This window comes from Homarus americanus, unplaced genomic scaffold, assembly GCF_018991925.1.
Source record: "Homarus americanus isolate GMGI-L3 unplaced genomic scaffold, GMGI_Hamer_2.0 scaffold57980, whole genome shotgun sequence".
Classification (NCBI taxonomy): domain Eukaryota; kingdom Metazoa; phylum Arthropoda; class Malacostraca; order Decapoda; family Nephropidae; genus Homarus; species Homarus americanus.
This window is the reverse complement of record NW_024716703.1, coordinates 15,008,094-15,034,864: the sequence shown is the minus strand read 5'-3', so window position 1 is coordinate 15,034,864 and position 26,771 is coordinate 15,008,094. Positions and strand designations below refer to the sequence as shown.

The window sequence follows — 26,771 nt, the reverse complement described above, 5'->3', positions numbered from 1 at the left end:
GCAGACGACCGCCAGCTCCAGGTTTGTACAATCAAAGACAAAAGTCGTGTCGTGGTTTTATCCGAAGATTAAATATAACTCATGAAACATTATGAGAGCCCCCTACCACGAGGCAGAGCGCACCAAAAGCTTAGCCCTTCAGCATATGTTTTCACCATATTTCATGACACGACTTATGTCTTTCATTGTGCATTCGACCATTTTTTTTTTTTTACAGGTATTAGCCCATCTGGGCACAGGTCATTGACCCACATCGGGGCCTGGGGGACGAAAATGTAATAATATTATTAATAATAATTAAACAATTCATAATAAATATTATAAAAAGTACAAAATTAAAAGTAATAATAATAATAATAATAATAATAATAATAATAATAATAATAATAATAATAATAATAATAATAATAATAAAGAACCATAAAGAAAATAAGAGTGAGAAACAATATATGTATGTTGTGTTATCAAAGTGAGAGAAACAATTGAGACCCTGCAATTGTGTGTAAATGAGGCAGAAAGTCAGATCAGCAACCTGGAACTTGGTCACAATTTTTTTGATGCCATATGGCAGCAGGGTCTACCATTAGACAACACATTATGCTTCCAATATCTTCTCAGGCTGTAGTACCTCCCTGTTTGGTAGCTGCCTACTACCTATGGTAATGCCCCCTAAGATGTGTGTGTGTGTATATATATATATATATATATATATATATATATATATATATATATATATATATATATATATATATATATATATATATATATATATATATATATATATTTATATATATATAATGTGTGTGTGTGTGTGTATTTGTACAAAGCGAAACAGATTGTCATCATTCTACCCAACCCAAACCACTCATTCCATATAAATAGCCATTGTGTTTCTGAACTGAAGAGCGATATGATCTATGTGTAAATATACTCTTTGTTAAAAGTGATGTAACAAATGTTCCTTCACCATAGGAGACTTGACCCATGGGATAGATATGAAAGGAAAATAAGAAATAGGCATATGTATGATATCTTAGTTGGGCTAGCTACCCTTGGTCGAATTGACTTTCTGTTTACCAATGTTTGCATACCTGCATGATTATAGTGAATTCTGATGTATAGTACTTTGTACACTGTATTACTGCAATGTGTGTACAACGTATACCTGCACTGTAATCATGCTGAATCAATGCAAACTTGCAATACAAAAGACTTAAGCTTTACCTTTATCGTCTTCACCACTGATCGCTTTGTTAGCCGCTTGGGTGGTCGGACGGTCAATCTCTGTTACACACTGTTGGCAAGTACCGGGTTTTTACTGGTACCAAAATGTATTTGTTCCTGATCCAATGTTGGTCACGTCTGGTCTTCAATGAGCTCGCATTTAGTGCTGTCAAATCACTCTCTGGCAGATTGTTTCCAGAGTTCACAACTCTCACCCCGATAAAGTTTGTCCCGACAATTTTCCAAAACTAAAGGTGGCTATTTCAAGACCAGACTTGACCAACATTGGAACAGGTTCAGATAAATTCAGGAGCCAGTGCATGCCCAGCACCTGCCAACAGTGTGTAACAGTGATGTAACCGACCGCCCAAGCGGCTAACGAGCCAATCATTGGTGACGAGGATAACAGTAAAGGTAAAAGTGGCTTCTACAACCTTGAGCTGTGACCCCTAGTGAGGCGGGCATCTGCCAGCTCTAGGTATGAACATTCGATTGAGTAGTGCCCTCAGAGATGCTTATAAACACCAATAAAGTCACCCCTTGCCCGCCTCTAATAAAAGCTAGGTTACTGAGGTGGTTAAGTGCAGGTGTGACGGGCCGAGTTTTCTCTTTTTATAATTTACCATCCAGATATTCTTTTTCTGTTAATCTTCTTATTTATTCATATACTTACATGTTCGTTGTAGCATTCTTTCCAATGAGTGTCCTGTTTTATATAGTTATCCTTCTTCAATTCTTTACATATATACTTATTCTTATATATTCTTGCTTATATTCTTATATGTTCTTTATCTCTCTATACCTTATATTCTTATATATTCTTACATAAGTAACTCTTATGCTTCTCTGCTTATATTTTCCAAGTCAATGTTCTTTCTTTTCATTTCCTTTCATATATTATAATCTCTTCCATATATTTTGTTCTAGTTATATTCTAAACCATGGATTAACCTGGGAACCATGTCTTTCTTATTACCACACTTATTATACTTACAACGGTAGACCTGCCACCACCCAGGATTTTATTAGAATATAACATATCTTAGTTAACTGTTAGGTAGCGAGCTTCTAGGCACGTGAGTTGGTTATTTTCTGAGAACCAATGGGGAAAAGGATAGAGTGGTGATACTCGTAGATTACTAATTCAATATTTATTAACAATGTTATTGGATAAGATGCATCTTAGATTCACTCAGACAAAACAGGACTGCAATTTATTTATCAAGTCATCAAACACTTCAAGAACTTATTACCTCATTAAATACCTCCAAATACTTATTGCTTCAATCGACAATTGTGGTATTATTACTCTGCCAAATGATGTTCAGTAATGGGTATACACCAGATATCACTGGACCTTTACTTTACCAAGTAGCAAATTAACTCTTCACTTCTTGGTTATATCATGATACTCTCAGATTATCATTTCATGGTCACTACCGATGAATACATAACACACTGGACAACTCCACAATTATCTCAACATACAATACCTCCTGTTAATTCGCAAGGAACGACATGGCACTTTTAACTCTCATTCAGTGGTTCAATACTTAACCTGGGATACTATATTTCTGCTAGTTATCCCCCAAACAAGATACAATAATACTTAGGCCTATGTAACTGTGAGGAGTGCCCCAGGGTAACGCTGGTCTCTACACAGGTACCAGTCTGGTAGCCCTACTTTGAACATTTTCAATCAATTGACAGTCTCTGGCATATCTCGGTGACCAGACGGGATGCCAGTACTCCAGGCTGGGAAGCACCTCTCTCTTACTTTTATTACTGTAAACGCCTTGGTTAAGGACGTTCAGGTGACGGGAAAGTCGAAGGGAATGATTGAAACCCGCATTTTGACGCATTCAATATTTATTGTATACTGCCAGATCTGAGGTCGCCAGTGTAGTATCTTGGGTTATTTAATGGGAGAATGAAGAGTCACATGGTCTGTCTGGCTGGCTGTTTATTCTCTATTCTTGGTTACAACGTGCCTAACACATTTCGTAAGAAGTAACATAATATATAATATATACATTCAATAAAGGCAGCATATAAACATACATATATATAACACTATTTCTCCCTTTCAAAAGAGAGCATGGCTGCTACAAATCCTAAATAAACAAAACTTACAGAATTACATATGGCAGGGAAGAAGGGAATAGAACACAACAAATATAACTTCCTAACTAAACAGTTTTGAAAGGCCTGTTCACAATTCAGATAATTAGAGGTCTAATTTCATTACAGGTCTCCTAACTCTGTTTGATCTTCTAGGACTATTCCCTCCATCAAGTTTTACAGGGGTTTCACTTGCACTCTGTGCATTATCAGTGACAGACATATCATCACTACAATCAGTTGACACAGTGAGTGGATGCTGGGAAACATCATCTTTAACATCATCATCATGATGATCATCTGAAACTGTGTCAAGTTTATCATCATGTCCTGGTGCTACATTCATCTCGTCATGTGCCTGAATGATGTGATCCACATGAACATACCTCAAAGAGTTACCACATTTCACAAAATATGTCCTAGATCCACATACCTTGTCAATGACACCAGTTCTCCACTTTGCATGTACAGTACCATAACCTTTAGCCATGTTCCTAACTCTCACCCTATCATTTACCTTGAACACTCTTTCACTGGAACTCTTATCATGATACATTTTTTGTTGAGCTTGTTTCCTCTCTACAACTTCAAACAGACATGGCTTAACTAAACTTAATCTTGTTCTCAACTGTCTCTTCACCATTAACTCTGCAGGAGTACATCCTGTCACACTATGTGGCGTGGTTCTGTATCTGAGTAAGAAATTTGCTAGTCTGTGTTTCATTGACTTTCCTACAGTTCCTTGAATTACCTGCTTGGAAAGTGCTTCCTTTACAATTCTAACTGATCTCTCAGCTGCACCATTAGAGGCAGGATGATAGGGTGGGGTCAGTACATGCTTTACACAGTTGAATCTCATGAAGTTTTTAAACTCTGATGATTGGAATGGAGGACCATTGTCAGAAACTACCTCTTCTGGTATTCCATGCTCGGCAAATATTAATCTTAATTCATCAATGGTGCTACCAGCATTAGTACTGTACATGTGCTTAACATCAATCCACTTTGAATGACTATCAATTAATACAAGAAATTTGTCTGTTCCCTTATCACAGAAGTCAATGTGTACTCTTTGGAAGGGACGGGTAGGCCATTTCCAGGTTTTCAAAGGTGTGCTGGGTGGCATACTCCTAACATTCTGACAAACAGAGCACTCACGTACCATCATTTCTATTTCACCATCCAGTTTAGGCCACCACACAAAACTTCTGGCCAGTGCTTTCATAGCACATATACCTGGATGTTCAAAATGCAGTTCATTCAAAATTTGCCCTCTAAAACACTGTGGAATTAACACCCTCATACCCCACAACACACATCCCTGTTCTACTGATAATTGACATCTCCTTAAATGATACGGTTGAAAGTCTAAGGATGGACAAATCTCTGGCCATCCATTTAGTGTATACTCCAGGATTCTTCCTAATACAACATCTTTCCTAGTTTCATGAGCAATCATTCCGGAGGTGACTGGAAAATCTTCTGCTATCATGGTTACAGCATAAACCTTAGGCTCTACTCCATCATTTGATCCACTACCTGGCAACCTTGACAAAGCATCTGCATTGGAATGATCATCTGAACGTCTATACTGTATCTCATAATCATATGCCGACAATATCAAAGCCCATCTCTGCATTCTTGCTGCAGCAAGTGTAGGAACAGGTGATTTAGGACCCAAAATTGCCAAGAGAGGCTTGTGATCAGTTATTCAAACAAAATACCTCCCATATAGATACTGGTGAAATTTCTTTACTCCAAATATGATAGACAAAGCCTCTTCTCTATTTGTGCATAATTTTTCTCGCTTTGGGTAAGAGTTCTCGAGGCATATGCAATGGGTCTTTCTTCACCGTTATCCATTATGTGACTTATGACAGCACCTAATCCATAGCCCGATGCATCACAAGCAAGCTTTAGTGTTCTACTGGTATCATAGTGGACCAAAACATCAGTACTAGACAGAGCAGCTTTACAATCTTCAAATGACTTCTGAGTTGCACTGTTCCATTTCCATGGTATCCCTTTCTTTAATAGTTCATGCAGAGGGGCTAAAACTGATGAAAGTCCACTCAAGAACCTTGAATAATACTGTATCATACCTAGGAAAGCTTTCAATTCACTGACATTTTTTGGAGCAGGTAAATTTACTATGGCTCCTACTTTATCTTCTACAGGTCTCAGCCCTTCTGCATTCACTTTGTAGCCAAGATAAGTTACTTCTTTAGCTAGGAATGAACATTTGCTCTTGTTGAGCCTGACATTGTGTGCCAACAATCTTTCGAATACTGTGGCTAGGGTTTTGACATGATTTTGGATGTCACTGTCAACAATAAGGACATCATCCTGAAAACATAACACATTGGGAAGACCCACAAGAATTTTGTCCATGATGCACTGAAATAACTTTGGTGCACTTTTAACACCATAAGGCAACCTTTTGAACTTATACAATCCTTTATGAGTGTTGATGGTAAGGTACTGTTGACTTTCAGCATCAACAGAGACCTGAGCATATGCTTGGGACAAGTCTAACTTAGTGAAAATGGTTCCACCTGTTAGTGCAGCAAACAAATCTTGAGATGTGGGTAAGGGATATTGCTCATCCTCAACAGCTTGGTTAATGGTAACTTTATAATCACCACATAGTCTAACAGATTTATCAGCTTTAGGTACAATTACTATTGGAGCAGCCCAATTGCTCTTGGCGGTTTTCACAATAATTCCCTCACTCACAAGTCTGTCTAATTCCTTCTCAACCTCACCTTTCAATGCATAAGGAACAGGTCTGGACTTAGCATATATGGGTGTAACATCTTTGTCAATGGTGATATGAGCTTCATAACCCTTTATACCACCCTGTCCCTTTACAAATAAAATCTTGTATTTTTCAAGCAATTTCTCAAGACCTGGAATACTGTTACACATTCTAACACTAAATATCTCCTTCCAGTCCATCTCATGTTCACACAACCAATTCTTACCTAACAAAGTTGGTCTATTCACATAACTAGCTATAATTAATGGCAACTTTAAATTCTGATTTTTGTACTTTACCTCACACTCTAATTTACCTTCTGTGTTCAAAATCTTTCCAGTATAAGTTCTCAACTTGACACCTGAGTCTTCTAAAGGCACATGCGCAAATAGTTTCTCATACATATCTTTACTCATAATGGAGAAATCAGCTGCAGTATCCATTTCCATGGTTACAGGTGTGTCATTAATACACAAGTCCACATTATACCTATGTTTAACTTTCTCTTCACGACTGGTGTAAATAGTAAACACATGGGCACTCTCATCATTATCAGATCCAAAATTACTAACACTCTCATGAATACTGTTTTCATTTCCTTCTCTCCACCTTCAACGGCATATACTCTACCTCTATCACTTCTACAGGCAGGAGCAATATGTCCAATAAGTTGACAATTGTAACATTTTGAATTCTTGAACTTACACTGAAAGCTTTCATGTTTCCCTCGGCACCTCTTACATTTTAAATCAGCATTTGTTCCTTGTTTTGTGGTATAATTATTCCTTTTAGCTACAGTTACTTTACACACTGAGCCACTACTGCCAACTGTTTCACTACCAGCATTGGGAACAAATTCTCTGGTGTTTTTCTCGGCCAATTCCATGCTTGTAGCTATCTGACATGCACTTTCAAAAGTTAAGTTAGTGGTGTTCATTAACTTATTCTGTATTTTTTCATAATTCAGGCCTATTACAAACCTGTCTCTTAGAGCTCGGTTCAAGAACTGTCCAAAGTTACAGTGAATGGATAATTTCTTCAAAGCTACTATATAATTACTTACTGATTCATCTTTACCTCTATCTCTGGTGCCAAATCTGTAACTTTCAGCGATCTCAAGTGGAGCAGGATCAAAATGTTGCTTCAGAATCTTGGTAATCTGTATCAGTGAGGAGTCTTTGGGTTTGTCTGGAGTAAGCAGATTGACCAGAGTAGAATAAACATTAGCTCTTACCTCTGTCAAAAAGATTGCTTTCCTTTTCTTTTCAAGGACTTTTCTCTTCCGAGCATCACCACCGTCGTCCATTAATTCATTTGCCAGAAAGAAGAAGTCCATTCTCTCACAATATGATGTGAAATCTTCCTTGTCCGCATCATACTCCCCCACTCGTCCGATGTATCCACTGACGCCAGCCATGGTTGCTCTCTTCACTTAAATTCTCCAGGTTCAGAGTAGCCTTCCCTTCAGTGGTCACTATCCTCTCTTCAAGGACTTCACCAACACTTTGAGAATCCCATCCTCGTCGCCAGTGTAGTATCTTGGGTTATTTAATGGGAGAATGAAGAGTCACATGGTCTGTCTGGCTGGCTGTTTATTCTCTGTTCTTGGTTACTACGTGCCTAACACATTTCGTAAGAAGTAACATAATATATAATATATACATTCAGTAAAGGCAGCATATAAACATACATATATATAACACGTGGGTAGAGACGAGGGCTACACCAAGAGACATACCAGTACTGTTTCTGCGCCTGGCAATATATGTCGCTCCAAGTGACGACGGCGGAGTTTCTCGAGCATTTCCTTATTTATTCCTACTCATTTGGGGTGGTCTGCTGGGAATCCACAGGTTCACAGTGGAATAGCATAGCTGGTAGTCACCTCACATGGTGGGACGCTCACAGGGACATTTTTTTTTTTTTTTTTATTGGGCACCCCCCTACATCCTTGTGTAAGGTGAAGCGCAGAAGCGTTTACAGCGCCCAACAGGGAAGCATGCTAAGTTCATGCTTGCCTTTATGTCTCACGAGTTAAGGGCGTAGAAGCCTGAAGAGTCAAGGGCGTAGAAGCCTGAAGAGTCAGTGGTTTAGGTCATTAAGTTATTGGAAGCTCCAACAACTCCCTGAATACGAATTCGCAACTTTCGACTTACAACAGGTACCTACTAATAGAGCCTAGGAAGTAAGTCCAAACAACTTTGGCCGACGCCCAGCAAGGTGCTCCGACCGCGTGTGACCTTAGGTGATGAGAGAACGCAGAAGACTGAGAAATAATGCCTGATGGGCCGTTATCACACACCCTAACACATTACTATTTCACTTATGGATCAGGCAAAGCTTTAACTGTAATAACTGCTATGTCTCTTTTTTTAGGGGCTAAATACAGCCCGATGAAGTTCACTGACCTTAGGTGATGAGAGAACGCAGGAGACTGAGGGCAGTGCCCACTGCCCTGCCGCTCCTCACCGCGTAGGCCTACAGTTTCCAATCTTTACTTTTTACTTTTATTTCTTACGGTTCTCACATGAAAACTTCCCTGTATATTGTAACCTCATGTCTTATAACACATATTTTAATCCTAAATTACACACTAAGGTAAGGTTCTGGTTTGCTAGTTCGTGGGTAAACTCATTGGGTTATAATATCAACGCGGCACACTCGAGGCGGGCCCAAAGGACGCGACCTTGAAACAAAAGCCGAATGTTCATGGCGTGGGTATATCCACTTCACTTGAAACTGTAATTAGGGATCCTCCTCTCACACATTGCACTATTTGAACAAAGACATAAGATTCTCTGATCACTGTACATGTCGTGGGTACACGTCACCCGAGGAGAGGAGGTGTATTAAGTTCACACCGATGCATACAAAATATTTCCTTTCACGTATAGTTTCTGGGTCACTCCCCACACCTCACATAGTGATACATTTATCCTTTTCCAAGATCCTTGTTCTCATGTATTTTCATATGATATTTGTGGAAGTTACGTTCGCTACACGTTCACAGACGTAAATAGTATGACCTTCAAACCACGATCCACACTTAGTCCTACAGTACACTAGTCCGGCTCAACTGGACTTCCCCATTCATCTTATGGATACCTTGAGTTCTCCTTAATGCTATGAATACATACAATTAATATTATATAACCGTACCTGGGTACAATACAACACATGATTTAGTAACATTGAGTAGGTGAGTTATCCTTTATCAAGGTTGCCCGTTCTCTGAGATCCTACAAGCGCGGTGGATTTGAATGTTATGTAGCGAAATATGAATTAAAGGGGGTTTTTAGGAATAACAATGATGTGCGCAGTACAAATGATGTGGTCAAAACCTGCAGAGAACAAGGCGTTCATTACTATTACATGGTGATTTATCTGATACATAATTAGTTAGTCTCACACAATTTATCTTAATTATAATTGATTATTGAGCATAATGACATGATACAAGGTTCATAACTCTATTAATCTTAGTTACACTTCATTCCGCGTTGTCTTATTGCTCCAGATAAGGCAGGAACGAGTAGGCACAATTAGTCCACAATATTTCAGTATTGAGGGGTATGTCATAACTTTGGCTGTACTTACAAGTGCGGGTCAATGCGAACCAGTATGGTGGTCCAAGGGAAAATAGTACTGTGTAAATTGTTCCAGCACAAAACTCGGCTAGGATTGGGAGTCAGTGTTCACCATTGCTAGCAGAGGGCTGGTCCTTACAGCATCACTCGAGAGTGAGAAGGGCTGGTCTTCAAAACATCACTCGACAGGGCGATCTGCCTGGAAGCCAGGCAGCCACGCCACCCTCTAGTCTAAAGTTCTAAACCATACACTCAGCAGAATCAGGACCTCTTGTCTGTAAACACCGCCCCCCCCCCCTAGTGTTTGTTCGAGTAAGGCAGTAAACGTCAGCACTTGACGCCAGCACTGACGCCAGCGGAGATAACACTCCCGGCGTATACCGCCCCCCCCACACCCCAGCCGCCACATCTGACGAGGTCACAGGCCGCGTGGGGGAGGCACGTGCTCGCAGGCTGAAAGATGTAATGTTTGTTCGGGTAAGGCAGCAGACGCCAGCACTGTAGTTGAAGCCAGCGGCTATAACAATTAACTTTTCACTTTTCTCCTCTTTGCCACTGATCGGCTCGTTAGCCGCTTAGGCGATCGGTCACAGCTCTGCTTTGCACTGTTGGCAAGTACTGGGCATGCACCGGCTCCTGAATGTACGAAAACCTGCTCCAGTGTTGGTCAAGTCTGGTCTTGAAAGAGCTCACACTCGGTGCCGTCACAACACTTTCTGGTAGATTGTTTCAAGAGTTCACAACCCTCACTCCGAAAAGATTTGCCTTCACAGTTTCCTGGACCTGCGGCTTCTTCAATCTTGAGCTGTGACCCCTTGTGGGGCAAGCGTCCGCCAGCTCCAAGTAAGGACACTCGACTGAGTAGTGCCCCTTGAGATGCTTATACACCTTTATTAGGTCACCCCTTGCCCGTCTGTAGTATATGCTAGGCAAGTTCAGGCGCTCCAATCTCTCAGGGTGGAGCTGAGGTGCCGAAGGGCAGGCACCAGTCTGGTGGCCCTCCTTTGAACATTTTCAACCAAATGACAGTCCCTAGCATATCTCGGGGACCAGACAGGGTGACAGTACTCCAGATGGGGAAGCACTTCACTCTTGAAGATCGTTATGAGGGACGGACCGTCTAGATATCTGAACGACCTTCTTATAAGAACCAATAATTTATTGCCTGATTTACCTTCTTCTCACAATGGCCCGAGAACTTCAGCTCATTGTCAACATACACACCTAGGTCCTTCTCACATTCAGTCTCAAATAATGCAGCTTCTTCATCCCGTTGGGAGATATTATATGCCTCCTTACCGTTGGTACGCCCCAGGTGCATCCTCTTACACTTCGTGACATTGAATCTCAGCAGCCATTTCTTCAATCCATTCTTGGAGCTCACAGAGATCCTTTTGCAGCTCTTCACTGTCCGCATGGTTCTTGATTTCCTGAAATAACTTGGGTCATCGGCAAACATTTGTATGGAGGAGTGTACAACGTCAGACATGTCGTTTATGAAACAAAGAAACAACAGCGGGCCCAATACACTGCCCTGTGGTACTAGGGTGTGTCATAGGAGGGAAGATCAGCTAAAATTAATAGCCCATCACTTTTTTGGTAGATTTTAGTGTATATAAACAGAAAATAATTTCAGTTTCAATATTTTGCAACCTTTTGCTAGGTAAATTTTAGCGTGAAATTTATCGAAAATCTAACGTACAGCTGCATTAATGCATTACAATTAAATAGTGAACATTGCTTTCTGACTTCATTCTTTAACAACCCAACTAACAATATTTTTTTCTGTTTCAGATTCTGATGCATTTATAAGTTGATAATATTTGCGATGGCTGCTTGTGCCAGGACGAGGAACCAAAAATCCAGCCATCTCAGTCACTATCTTGGGTCTGGGAGAGAGCTCCTGAAGTCGGAGTTGCCTACATTGAGAGATGCTTTGAGATACGGTGTTTTAATCAGGCAAATCAGTGAAAAGAACCAAAGAACTTACACAAACAAAGACATTGCCAGTGATATGACCAAAGCTGTCTTGGCACAGTACACTCTGGCTAACGCTCAGTTCAAGCCTCCAGTCATAACAAGTCAGAAGAAGATTAGTGAGAGACTGCTAGCCAGTTGGGAAAAGGCAAGAGATATCTCTCTTGGGAGAGGAAAACTTGCAGTTAAGGACAGCTTTGCCAAGCAACTGGACCAGTTATTTGACATAATTACTTGCAAGTGCCCAATTGTTCTCTGTCCTGAGTTTGGATGCGATCGTGACTGTAAATCGAGGCCCACATCTCCTGTATTTGCAAGCGTGAACTGAAGATTCCTGTGATCGAACTGGCATTTGTCAAAGCACAGAGAGAAGACTGGCAGTATAGGGGCTCTCATGATTTCAGCCAAGATATTCCGGAGTCAAGAGACGAGGAGGCTGCCACAGAGAGACAGAAGGAGAAAAGAGTTGCCGAGGAAAAAGAGGGCTTGAGAAGGCCCGGTGAGGTAAAAAGGCCGATGATTGGAGTCAAGCTGATTCAGAGTTTAATGACTTCCCCATGGCTGATCCGAGTGCTGACCAGGAGAATGGTGACTTTGTCCCTAACCCAGAAAATAATGATCCCAAACCTTCCAGGCATAAGATTCGAAATAGGAAAGATATCCCGAGCATAGCTCTGGCCAGCATGCGACACCACACTGGTCTCAGAGAAACTGCAGAGATAGCAACAGCTGCCTGGGTTGACGGTGGTTTGATAACACCTGATGATGTTCACCTGGTGATAGATCATAACAAAGTAAGGAGAGCTCAGGAGAAACTTGTCAGTAACCTAGAAGAGGAGTTTGATAAGGGGATAAGAGAAAATGGAATCAATTGTTTGTTCTTTGATGGGAGAAGGGATGACACTAAAGTGTTCATGAAAGTTGGAGATTCTGACAAGTTGTTCCCTGCCATGGTGAAGGAGGAACACTACTCCTGCTGCAGTGAACCAGGAGGGAAGTATTTGTGGCATTTCACTCCAGAGAAAGATGACATCAGAAACCAGCTGAGATAGTGGCAGATAACATTGTGAACTGGCTCAGAGAGAGGAACGTAGACCAGACCCTGCAGGCCATTGGAGGGGACAGCACCAACACGAACACAGGGTGGCAAGGGGGGGTCATACAGTGGATAGAGCGGAAGATTGGGAGGAAGCTGGTCTGGATTGTTTGTGACCTCCACACCAACGAGTTGCCACTCAGACATCTGATCCAGGAGCTGGATGGCAAGACTCTTTCAAACAACAGATGGTCTGGTCCTCTTGGCAAGATGCTGGACTCTGCCACTGAGTTAGAAATAAATCCGAGCTTTGAAAAAATCACAGTTGGCCCTCCACTCGTTGAGCTTGCACATACTGTCATTGACGACCTGAGTACTGACCAGTACTATGGTTACATGATTTGCAGTGCCATCAAAACTGGGGTCATGCCTGATAGACTTGCTTACCTGCAGATAGGTCCAGTCTCACATTCTAGGTGGCTCACAACAGCTCTCAGGTTCTGCAGAATTTGGGTCGCTCATCATAAACTGAAAGGAACCAGCTTCACAACCTGAGACTTATTGTCCAATTCATCGTGAGTGTCTACTTGCCAAGTGGTTCAACACCAAGGTCAAGTCATCGTTCTCCGAAGGTCCAGGGCATGTTCTCTTCCAGCTTGGCTCCTGAAGTCCAGCCAAGGAAGGTTGTTCAGATTGTGGAGCAGACTGTGAGGGAGATCTTCCTGGTATGCTCATCGAGGCAGTTCTGCAGACAATGCTCTGCAGTAAGGATGAAGAGGAGAGAAAATTGGCAGTCAAAGATCTTGGATATAGAGACTTATGAGAGGATCTGGGCATGACAGATCAGTTGGTGACGATTCCTTCAGGGTCAGGAAGACTCCTGAGGTCAATCTAGGTGCCAAGACCCTCACTGATCTCATAGATCTGGATAACATCCAGGCTGGCAGTGAGCCCCCTCTTACCTACAGCCTCACCAATGTTCAAGTCAGAGCTTTCCTGGACAACCCCATGCATGTCCCTGCCTGGCCCTCGCACACCCAGAGTATAGAGCATTGTGTACAGCAAGTGAGCGAGGCCAGCAGTCACGTGTACAGCCAGGAGAGGAAGGAAGGCTACATCCGAGCTCAGGTGGTCAGCAGGGAGGTGATGAGTAGAAACAGAAGCAAGAAAGACATGTTCTCTATGGTGTGCAGCAACACCAGGTCGTAGTAGTAAAACCGGTTTTTGTATTTGATGATTTTGTTTTCTAAAGGAATATTAAATTTAATAAATGTGTCAAGATCATTCGTTTCACTATTCTGGATCATTTTCATCCTAATAAATTAACCTGATACATTTACTACTTTTAAATAAGCTATTTGGTGAACTATTTGGTAAAAGGGTAGAATACTGAATTTTCATAAGATTTTCCAGAATTCTACAAAATTGCCTAGCAAAAAAATGAAAACTTTTCCAAATCTGAAGATATCACATGATTCTGCACATAGAACTACATCATTAATACCATGGGCCGATTTTTCAAACTCAAAAAAAAAAAACTCGCCTCCGTATGACACACCCTACTGTGGTACCCCGCTTGTGACAGGTACGGATGATGATTTCGTGCCATTAATCACCACACACACTCAGGGCCGGATTTACCAATAGGCCAAGTAGGCCATTGGCCTAGGGCCCACCGGTATCTGGGGGCCCACTGAAACTAATTTGTCGCCAGCGTGCCAGTGTATAACCTTGTTTCAAGTGTACACCGAGTATTTCATTATATAATATATTCACAACCATAAGGGCCCCTGTACAATAAGCATAGGGCCCGGAGTATGGGGCCCCTGTACAATAAGTATAGGGCCGCAGTGGTCTTCAACTGGTGGGCCATGGGGTGGTTCTCAGGTGGGCCACGGACTAGGCCCTATAGTAAAATGAAGAAACTAAGATGAATTAAGATAATAAAAAAAAATATATATACATTTTTTAAATGACCGTGTCCCACCATCGATCTATCTATCTATACATGCACATATACTGGAGAGAGAGAGAGAGAGAGAGAGAGAGAGAGAGAGAGAGAGAGAGAGAAAGAATTAAGTTCAAGAAACCTTCAGCGCCTTGACGTGTGAAGGACAGGATCGTTTCACGTTCAGTACGTGTCAGGGTTACCGTTGGTTTGCTGACAGCTCGCTCAGCCAGTCAGTATCTTCTCAGCCTCAGCACAGAGTGAATGCCTACTCAGAAATAAAGAGGCTGTTTAGTTTCTTAACGGAGTATGACAGTATGAAATATGATGATCTCAAAGCCCAACTGGAATTGGTTGTCAGTACCTATTCCACTGACCTGGAAGCATCTGTTCTAGATGAGTTTTTGCAATTTAAAGACATTTTGTCTTCTGAATCTGACAGGTCAGTGACAAACATTTCCACTTTGCTGAGGTCCAAAGATGGTATTTTGACAACTGCCTTTCCAAACATTAGTATCTTGGTAAGAATTTTCCTTTTTTTACTTTACTTTTATCCTCTTCGCCACTGATCGGCTTGTTAGCCGCTTGGGCGATCGGTCACGTCTCTTTTCATTTATATTCTTCACCAAAAGATCGGCTCGCTAGCCGCCCGGGCGATCGGTCACGTCTCTGTCACGCACTGTTGGCAAATACTGGGCATGCACCGGCTCCTGAATGTACCTGAACCTGCTCCAGTGTTGGTCAAGTCTTCTCTTGAAAGAGCTCACACTCGGTGCCGTCACAACACTCTCTGGTAGATTGTTCCAAGAGTTCACAACTCTCACTCCGAAAAAGTTTGTCCTCACGGTTTTCTGGACTTGCGGCTTCTTCAATCTTGAGCTGTGACCCCTTGTGGGGCGAGCGTCCGCCAGCTCCAAGTAAGGACACTCAACTGAGTAGTGCCCCCTGAGATGCTTATAAACCTCAACTAGGTCCCCCCTTGCCCCTTGTGAATGAGAGAGGTCTTTCTCTACTCTATCTAGGGTGAAAAATCACCTGAGGTCTACCATGGGACAAACCAGATTAAACTCACTTTCATTATTACGCATTGAATCTGCCCTCTTACAATCCCTTGACACAAACAGTATCATTGACAAATTATCCCTGAAAAAAAGTAGGAAGAATTTATTTTGAAATTCACACAGTTTGCTGTAATTCATGTGCTTGCAAAATTGATTATGCTTCAAGTTAATTGTATTTCTTCATTATTCCCATATATAAGAACTAATTTGATTAAAAGTAATGATGTGTCACATTGTGTTGAAATTCTTATTTCTTACATTATAATATTATGATATTATGTAATATTTGAAGACATTTGGCCATCATAAAATAATTTCAGTAGTATATATATATATATATATATATATATATATATATATATATATATATATATATATATATATATATATATATATATATATATATATATATATATATATATATATATGTAACCGCCATCGAGGCGTTAAAGTAAATGAAACTTGTGTCGTTGAACTCGAACATTATAATTCGGTCAAACCTGTTGAATACAATTCATTTTAGTATTTCAAATAAATCATACATAGGCAATCACATAAATGTCTAATCCAATATGTATTTACATATCAATCATAGCTATGTAATCAGTCTAATCTTAACACCTACAATGAGTACTTAATTTTCCATATTTTTATGTCGTCACAATGATAAACAATGCAATGGACACAGTCTACCTGTGTACACAATACAGTAAGTACCAGTTGAACTTACGTGTTGAAAGTCTCAAGAGAAACCAGGTTAGGTGCTGCCTCTGTGATCTGAACAACTACAGAGGAACCAGGTTAGGTGTTGCCTCTGTGGTCTGAATAGCTACATTGCCCTGCTGTCGCCTCCCCAACCCTCTCTCGGTGGGCGTCTGAGTCAGGTGATTATAATTATGCATAAACAAAACTCCTCTTACACACTCCAACCTTCTCTGGGCCTCTCATCTCCACCATGTCAATACTCTACACACTGTATACGGGAAAGCACACTCAATAAACATGACATGACTTACAGCCTAACATAATGTTTGTTTATGTGTCATCCTACTCATTATTGCTTGCGGTAACACCCACTCCGTTAAGCGTTCATGCTCGAAACCAGATCAGGCCTTTGATACTAAACTTTGTCACGTTCTAATGACTATGCTGCCCTCAGGCTGCTGACACTTAACTTTGTCACGTTCTTGTGAATATGCTGGCCTCAGGCTGCTGATACTTAACTTTGTCACATTTTTGTGACAATGCTGCCCTCAGGCTGGTGGTATTTAAGTTTGTCACTTTCATGTGATTATCGCTGCCCTCAGGCTAGTAATACTTGTCATCTCCTTAACTTTGTCACGTTCATGTGACTATGCTGGCCTCAGGCTGCTAATACTTAACTTTGTCACGTTCATGTGACTATGCTGCCCTCAGGCTGGTGGTATTTAACGTTAATTTTGTCACGTTCATGTGACTATGCTGCCCTCAGGCTGGTGGTATTTAACTTTAATTTTGTCACGTTCATGTGACTATGCTGCCCTCAGGCTGGTGGTATTTAGCTTTAATCTTGTCACGTTCATGTGACTGTGCTGCCCTCAGGCTGGTGGTATTTAACTTTAATTTTGTCACGTTCACGTAAATATGCTGCCCTCAGGCTGGTGGTATTTAACTTTGTCACTTTCTTGTGACTATCGCTACCCTCAGGATAGTAATGCTTGTCAGCTCCTTAACTTTCTGTCATTTACTAGGACACGTGCATGCACCTTGTCTCATCTCCACCGTTCGCGCGCCTTGTCTCACTCATCAGGGCACGTTCTTTGTCTCATTGTTTTCGCTACAGTCGACCAGCACTCACTATGCCCACTCTAACACTCGCACCTGATATCATTACAAACTTTACTTTGATATTTGGGTTATTTACAAAGCAATATCACTTCAGTCAACTATAATTGTTAATTGTGTTCTGCACTTATGTCAGACAGCAATAATGACATGTGTTTTCATTCTCATATGCACTACACTGGGAGTGATGAGGATCACTCAGACAAGACTATTATCTGGACTAACAAGGTTTAACTATTATCGATGCGAGAAGTATACGGACGTTGCACTGCACGTCTCGCCACTGGATACACACACATACACATCCACACGCACACACTCGTCACTCGAGTGACGCGTGTTGGTGAGCCAGGCTACACTGAGAGTGGCTGAGCCCACTCTGACAACATTATTTTCTACAACAACAAAGGTTCAAAATATTATCGCCAAGATAAATCTATGGGCGTTGCACTGTACTCCGTGGCACTGAGAACACACGCGTACGTACATCCCTCCAGTGGGTTGAGTTGAGTTGACCTTGGTTCGCTCTGATCAGCTCCTTCTGCTACACGGTAGACCATCACGTTTGACCATCCGGGCGGTTAAATGGTTTAATGAAACTTGTGTCGTTGAACTCGAACATTATAATTCGGTCAAACCTGTTGAATACAATTCATTTTAGTATTTCAAATAAATCATACATAGGCAATCACATAAATATCTAATCCAATATATATTTACATATAAATCATAGCTATGTAATCAGTCTAATCTTAACACCTACAATGAGTACTTAATTTTCCATATTTTTATGTCGTCACAATGATAAACAATGCAATGGACACAGTCTACCTGTGTACACAATACAGTAAGTACCAGTTGAACTTACGTGTTGAAAGTCTCAAGAGAAACCAGGTTAGGTGCTGCCTCTGTGATCTGAATAACTACAGAGGAACCAGGTTAGGTGTTGCCTCTGTGGTCTGAATAGCTACATTGCCCTGCTGTCGCCTCCCCAACCCTCTCTCGGTGGGCGTCTGAGTCAGGTGATTATAATTATGCATAAACAAAACTCCTCTTACACACTCCAACCTTCTCTGGGCCTCTCATCTCCACCATGTCAATACTCTACACACTGTATACGGGAAGGCACACTCAATAAACATGACATGACTTACAGCCTACTCATATATACATATATATATATATATATATATATATATATATATATATATATATATATATATATATATATATATATATATATATATATATATTGATTATTGAAACATGCAAACATTTCTATGAATTTGGGGGCCCACTGATGAGCTTGGCCTGGGGCCCACAAGTAGGTAAATCCGACCCTGCACACACTGCTTGCGGTCATGTAGAAAGTCTTATATCTTCGCTAGGACATTTCCCCGAATTCCTACCCTGGTGCCTGTACTTCAGCACCTAAGTTACCCTGAGAGATTGGAGCTCCTGAACTTGCCTAGCTTATACTACAGACGGGCAAGGGGTGACCTAATAGAAGTGTATAAGCATCTCAAGGGGCACTAGTCAGTCGAGTGTCCTTACTTGGAGCTGGCGGACTCTTGCCCCACAAGGGGTCACAGCTTAAGATTGAAGAAGCCGCAGGTCCAGAAAACTGTGAGGGCACATCATTTTGGGGTGAGAGGTGTGAACTCTTGAAACAATCTACCAGAAAGTGTTGTGACGGCACCGAGTGTAAGCTCTTTCAAGACCAGACTTGACCAACATTGGAGCAGATTTTGGTACATTCAGGAGCCGGTGCACGCCCAATACTTACCAACAGTGCGTAACAGAGACGTGACCGATCGCCCAAGGTGCTAACGAGCCGATCTTTTGGTGAAGAGGATAAAAGAAAAGGAAAAGTAATCAGAGACGTGACCGATCGCCCAAGCGGCTAACGAGCCGATCAGTGGTGAATAGGATAAAAGTAAAGTAAAAGTGACAACCTGGTTAAAGGTATGCCAACACGGTTTTATGCCGGGATGCTCCTGCTTAACACAATTACTCAAGGTACTGGATGTATGAACCCAAATTCTGGAACAGGGTGGAAATATTGACAATATACTGTATACCTTGATTTTGCCAAGGCTTTCGACAGCTTACCCATGAAAGGCTGAAAAAGTCGTTTCATTTATGATAAAAAAACCACAACAACTGGCCCAGTACACTGCCTTGTGGTACTCCACTAGTCACGGGTACCCATGACGATTTCGTGCCATTAATCACCAGTGGTCATGAAGAAAGTCTCCGATCCACGCCAGGACACTTCCCCGGATCGGCGAATTCCATATCCTTCCATTTCATGGGGTACGCTGTGGAAAGCCTTGTATTGAGAATGGTTAGTTTTTTCCACAATTCAACATTCATGGGATAACCCACAAGCTGTTGAATGTTAAAAATTTGGAGATCAATAACTGTCTCTTTGATGACAGGGAAAGACTTGTATGCATTAAAAATGGCATGACACAAAGCAGTACATAAAATAGCTTGAGCAGACCGTTACACTACTTGACATTATGTTATTACAGCTCTTTAATAACAACAGTAATTAAGGTCTATTAGAGTGTAACAAGTTCCATCAACACCTAAAAATTATGATAGTGTAGTGGATTCCTCCCCTACAAACGCTGTTTGTCGCTGAGTAGCCGACCCCGCGAATTCCCCAGTGTATGTCTCGTGGTCTAGGTCAACCAGCGCCGCCTTACATGACGTAGGTCAACTATTAAGCCACGCCTACCTCCGCTATATAAGACCTGACCTCGTGGTGACCTAGCTCTTTCTACCTACAGCTAGTATTCAAGTAACACCACCTCCTCCGCTCCTGCCTGGCGAGGACTCTGTAAAACTACAGGAAGATCTAAACAAATTTTTCGAATGGTCTGAAAAATGGCAATGAAATTCAACGTGGACTAATGTAAAGTACTCAGTATAGGAGATGTAAACAGGAAAACCAGATGAACAACGATGCCACAGAGAAATCCAACTGCGAGAGAGATTTAGGAGTAATGATAAGTAGGAACCTTAAGCCAAGTAAACAATGTGTTTACTTGACGTAGAGCGAGCGAGGGGCGACCTGATAGAGGTGTATAAATGGAAGTCAGGGCTAAACAAAGGGGACATTACAAAGGTACTCAAACTATCCAACCAGGAGCGAGCTCGTAACAATGGTTTTAAATTAGACAAATTTAGATTTAGGCGCGAAATAGGTAAACACTGGTTTGGAAACAGAGTAGTGGATGAATGGAACAAGTTATCAAATATCATCATTAACTCCAATACGCTGAATAGCTTCAAACATAGGTTGGATGCTTATATGAGCAATAGGGGTTGGGTGTAAACGGGACTGCCCAGTATGGGCCAATAGGCCCGCTGCAGTTTCCTCCATTCTTAAGTTCTTATGTTTTTCGCTCCCGCTGGCGAGCATGGCGACCCACAAGCTGGTCCTCCTCTGAGCACCCTCACCAACCAGCTCTCTCTACATCACGCTTGTAACCACGCTGCCACTTCCCAGCACCAAGCTGCACTGAACCAAACATCCCATAACCCTGTGGGGTACGAGATGTTTGTTCTCTCTCAGGATGGGATGGAGAAAGGAAACTCACAATGTACTCTCTGTATACATATTGTATTGGATGTACAATGCAGCTTGGTGCTGGGAAGTGGCAGCGTGGTTACAAACGTGATGTAGAGAGAGCTGGTTGGTGAGGGTGCTCATTGGAGGACAGCTTGTGGGTCTCCATGCTCGCCGGCGGGAGCGAGGGCGGCCAGGCAGCGGCGGAGGAGGTGGAGTTGCTTGCTGCAGCTGTAGGTAGAAGAAGAGAGAGCTAGGTCACCACGAGGTCAGGTCTTATATAGCGGAGGTAGGCGTGGCTTAATAGTTGACCTCCGTGATGTATGGCGGCGCTGATTGACCTAGACCACGAGACATACACTGGGAATTCGCGGGGTCGGCTACTCAGCGACAAACAGCGTTTGTAGGGGAGAAATCCACTACAACCCCACAATAGAACTCCGGGATCGTGGGTGAATAATACAAAACAAAATCCCTCTCTTAAATAATGAAACCTGATTTTTTAATACTTTATGCAGTATATTTGTGGAAAAATCATTTATCCAGTGCAATTAAAATGGTCATACCCAAAATAACTTGTATCGACTCGAGGCTCGGCGTGTGGACCGTCCGTAAGAGCCGCCAACAAACGAACACCGGATAGTTTCTTAGACTGTTTCGGACGCTGGGTTTCACTAAGGGATTTTAATATTTCATTAATATTTTTAACATATTCGAATATTAAAATTATTGCGAAATGACTTTATACGTGTGTATTTATTTTATCAGTCAAGATATAGCGGGTTCTCTTAAAGAGAGCCAAGCTATAAAGGATCAATGTTTGTTTACACTTTGTGGAGTTGAGTTGGAGGAGTGAGTGAGGCAGTGAGAGTCAGTCATCAGTCAGCTGCCGGGCTCTTGTTATGTCCACTCCTCCCCTCACAATGACTGATTTAGATTGGAAGCCTTTTTCCTTAACATTCGTGGAATATCCTAAAGGTAAATCACTAAATTTTGTAAACTGGGTTTTACATGGCTTGGTGGATCACCACCCTTGTCAAATACAGAATATTTACAGTGAAGGTTGGATTGTGAGCATATAGTTAGATGGTTAATATTGACAATTGACCCGCCGACGCTTTATTTGTTTTAATGTTTATTTTCTTATTATATTTTCATCAGTGAGTTCTGATATGATAATCATTTCTTGGTAGATAAATATACACTTAGGGTTAATATTCTTCCATTGGCTGTCTGCAAGTTTCCAATTTTCAATACTGTATTACAGACGCAAAGGCTATAAAAAAAAACCATACAACTCCATATCATTTCTTGTGCACATCAACATTAATGGAGTACAGTATCAAAATTTGAGGCGTAAATTTCTGTACCCGCCACATATATACATTCCTCAACCCTTGAAGCCTCTTGGAAATGAGTTTCTTTCAGAAAAATCTTACAAGTGAGGAACGCCTAAAAAATTAGGTAAATAAATCTCCAACCACCATTTCTTGTCTCACCGCGAGCTGTCTGGAGCCGTGAGGCATGTCACACTGCCATGGGTTAGGGCCCCTGCAGGGGTTAGGTGAGATTAGGTAAAAGTAGGTTAATTTAGTGAAATTTAGGGGTCTACATGTTTGGTTTCTGATGTATTTGGATGTATTTTGTTCAGATTTCACCTTCGTTTTTTGATGGAAAATAGCCATTTTTGATCAAGGATGACTTGCTTTTTTTATAATGATGCATTCCCATGGAAATGCAGGTCAGATCTGAACAAAGCACATCAAAGTACATCAGAAATCAAACATCTCATGAAAAAAATTGAGGGTGTGCTGAAACGAATAATTATCCTGCCATGTTGCCAGAGTCACTTCTCTCCTCCCCTCCTCTTCGCAACATGACAGCCAATGATCTTCAAGTTTCATGTCATGTGACTTGCTGGCCAATTATTTTGAAGCGGCCATCCACCGCACGATTTCAAATTTTGAAGGCTCGTGATGGCGTGTGAGAAGTGTTCTCTCCCTTATGTAGCTGTTACTCAGCGAGTTTATGAGAATAACAGTGAAGCAATCCAAATATTACAAGATCACAGTGTCCTACATGTGGAAATTGTTTACTTTTAAGGAAAGGCAAATTCTTTTGTCTGTATCCATAAGCATACCAGATCATCCAGCTGTATCCTCCACCACAGTAGCAGGTAAGTTCCAAAAATGGTTAGGTTAGTTTAGTTATTTTCGGGGGGGGGGGGTGTATTATGGTGTGTTTTACTCAAACTTGACTGCCATTTGGTGCAAATTAGTGGATTCTGTTCCAAATGAAAATGTAATTTTTTTTCAAAAGCTGCTAATTTGCACAAGAAATGAAGGTCAGATTTGAATAAAATACACCATAATACACACACAAAAAAATACTATTTTTGTATCAAAACCTAAGCACAGCAAATGGACGAATATTTACCCTACTTGTCTTCTCGGCGGTAATGCAGCGATGATGTCTCATCCCAGGATGTAAACAGCCAATCATATTGACATATTTCAAAACACTTCCCCTGTACCACTCTCTAACCAAGGCCTATGCTCAGTGTACTTTATGAGCCTGTGCAGCTGCTCTCACGTCCACAAAATAAGTAAGATTACACCAAACCATAGGGAGTTCTTTCTGTTTGATATGCCGGGAGTCAGAGGGGTGGAGCCCCACGGCTAGGAAGTTAGGTTGGTGAGGTCTTCTAACATCAGTTCTGCTGCTTGTTTTTCTTAACAACTAAGGTTAGGTTAAAACTATAAATATCCACTTTTTAACGCATTTGCACAAACTACGACAGTGTCCACTATAAGACAGTGAAATTTCGTCATTTTTATAATTGTTTTCTATGAAAGAATGCCGGCGGTCAGTCATCAATACAGCAATTACCCTCAACGTATTTGGTGGCATCATGACCTTAAGAAATTTATATGATTTGTTAAATATTTAGAAGTTGCCAACACCCACAGGTACTTATATATTGAGTCTTGTATAGGGAGAAAGAGAATAAAATAAAAATAATTTATTCTATGGTGTTTCCGTCGGAAATTTATATTTTTTTTAGTATTTTAACCGATAAAATTACCAATAATATTACTTGCTCAAAGTGGGCAGGGCTTTGAAGTAGAGGAAAAATGTAGGGTATTATCCCATTTTTTAAATTTTTTTATTAAGCTGACTTCTCATAATTTTATGTTTAAATTGTACTGTATTTTAAGGATATTTTTTATGGCATAGAACAATGTAAAATGTAGTGTACCATACTGTATATTATTCTTTACACTTTTTCAAAGACATACAGGTACAGGGTACTGTACAATAGGGGGCAGTGAAATTTTGCTCAAAGCTGCACTCTTCAGGCATTGTTCCTTATACATATCTAAGACTCCATGCCAAATTTGAAGCTGATATGTCGAGGTTTAGTCTGCCGCATTTTCTACTGAAATTTTTAAATTTACCTACAGTACTAGCCAAACAGCCGCTGTGGCGGTGCAATGTTCTGTTCAGTGTTTATCAACTTTTTTTTCATATCTCTTATTTCATTTAAGTTGTCTTGTTGCAGATGAGTATGGTGCTATGTCTATATTGATTATCAGCCTTTTGTCCCTGATCCAAGGGCTCTGACAGACACCAGTTCACAGAACCGGACAAGACTCCCTACACTGGCTGCCGCTTGTGACCGATACTTGATTAGTGATTATGCTGGAGCTGCCATTGCTACTGCCACCTTAACTGACTATGGCATTATCACAAAGGATGACAAGAGTCAGGTTATTGGACCACATAAGCTGCGGGATGCGAGACAAAAATACCGATTTAAGAGGCAAGAAATTGAGATGGCTAGTTTAGATAATTTGACGTCACTCTATTTTGATGGTAAGAAGACCGCCACTCGTGTGATGATAAAGAATGAGAAGACCGAGAAATGGAGTTCGAGGATGATGGTGAAAGATCATTATGTCATCATGGTTGAGCCTGGCAATGAATATCTCACACATGTGACTCCCAAGACTGGACACGGAAAGCAGATTGCCAAAACTATTCACGAGTTTCTGGTGGAGAAAAATCTAACCCAGCAGCCCATTGTGTGTGTTGGTTGTGATGGAACCAATGTAAATGTAGGATCAGAAAATGGAGTCATTCATCATCTTGAAATGTTACTTGGTCACCCGCTCCATTATTTCATATGTCAGCTTCACGGAAATGAGCTGCCTTTCCGCGCAGTTTTTTATCACTATGATGGTAAACCAAGTGGTCCTGAGCATTGGCGTGGTCCCATTGGAAAGCAGATCAAGGAGTCTTTGTCTGAGCTTCCAGTTGTCGCCTTCCAGCCAGTCAGTTTCCCTGATTTCCCTGTGTTTAATGATGAAGTGGAGAAAGATCTGTCCTGGGATCAGAAATACCTGTATAGGATTTGTAAAGGAGTTATCACAGGTGTTGTTGAAGATGACTTGGCTGCTATTGAGCCAGGTCCTCCCTGTGTGTCAAGGTGGAACACCTTATGGAGTAGAATCCTCAGGCTGTATGTAGCAACATCAAGACCCAGCCATGAGTTGAAAAGAATTGTCATTACAATAATAAAGTTCAGTGCTCCAATGTGGTTTTACATCAAGATACACCCTTACGTAACACACGGCTCAAGGAACGTATTCCAGTCCCTGCTATATATGAAACACCTGAATAGTGAGGAGGAGACGATAGTGAAGAAGGCTGTCCAGAGAAATGCATACTTCGCCCACACAGATCAACTTCTTCTTGGTATGTGTGCAGATGAGGACATGACTGTTAGAGAAAAAGCTGTCTCAATGATAAGAAAAATTAGAGAGGAGAATCAGCAAAAGGAAGAATGCACTGGCAGATCTGAAGAGGAGGAGGAAGATTCTGATGCTGCTGTTGACGAGAATTTGTTAAACTATACTGATGAGGAGGGTAAAGATGGAGATGGGAATGAGGATGTGCCTCCTGTAGTCAACATGAGAAAGGTGGTGACTCCGAAACTAAAGTGGCAAGCAAAAAACTATCATTCCATGATTAACTGGAGGAATGAACTCAAGACTGAGCCTCCTTACATTGCTTCTCTGTCAAATCTACAGGTTAATGACATTCTTGAGACACCATTAGTGGTGCCCAAGTGGCCAAACAGCACTCAGGCGGTCGAGAGAGGCATAAAAGTGATGACTGAAGCTTGCACTGAAGTGACGGGATACGAATCGAGAGATGGATATATTAGGCAAAGATTATTGTCTAGGAAAATGATGCCAAGGTTCCGCACAAAAAAGAATTTCAATATGAACTTGTAATGATTTTATATACGGTGTACCTGTAAAATAACATGTGAATTAAATCGATGTCACCCATGTAAAATTTATCATTATCCTGGAAAACATTAAATGACACCTAATTTTTGGTATACTGTTGGTCCTCATATTACGCGGTCCCGCATTCCGCGTTTCACCGTTAACGCGGTGCCTTGCCAGAACCTAACATTCTTACATTCCGCGAACGCCATTACGCGGAGAGTGTCCGGCGCGACGCTATTTTTAGATTTTCCCCACGCGCCGCCCGCCCGCCTGCCTGCCTCTCCCTCCTCCTCCCTCCTCCTCCCTCCTCCTCCCTCCGCTTGGGCAAGCGGCGCGGTAAGGTTGCGCAGTGTGT

At 41.4% G+C, this 26,771-nt stretch overlaps 1 protein-coding gene across 4 annotated transcripts in view; it reads left to right on the top strand.

Moving 5' to 3' along the window:
• Window positions 1-21,926: 21,926 nt before the first annotated feature.
• LOC121858308 (dolichyldiphosphatase 1-like) overlaps window positions 21,927-26,771 on the top strand; it is a 62,410-nt gene continuing 57,565 nt past the window's right edge. For 2 of the 4 annotated variants that reach the window (XM_042354639.1, XM_042354638.1), the window contains exon 1: window positions 21,929-22,094. In XM_042354639.1, coding sequence (XP_042210573.1) covers window positions 22,019-22,094 — 76 coding nt within the window. In that variant the 5' untranslated portion in view covers window positions 21,929-22,018. Of the gene's footprint in view, window positions 22,095-26,771 lie in introns of all 4 variants that reach the window. The other 2 variants (XM_042354640.1, XM_042354641.1) reach the window with 2 other exon arrangements.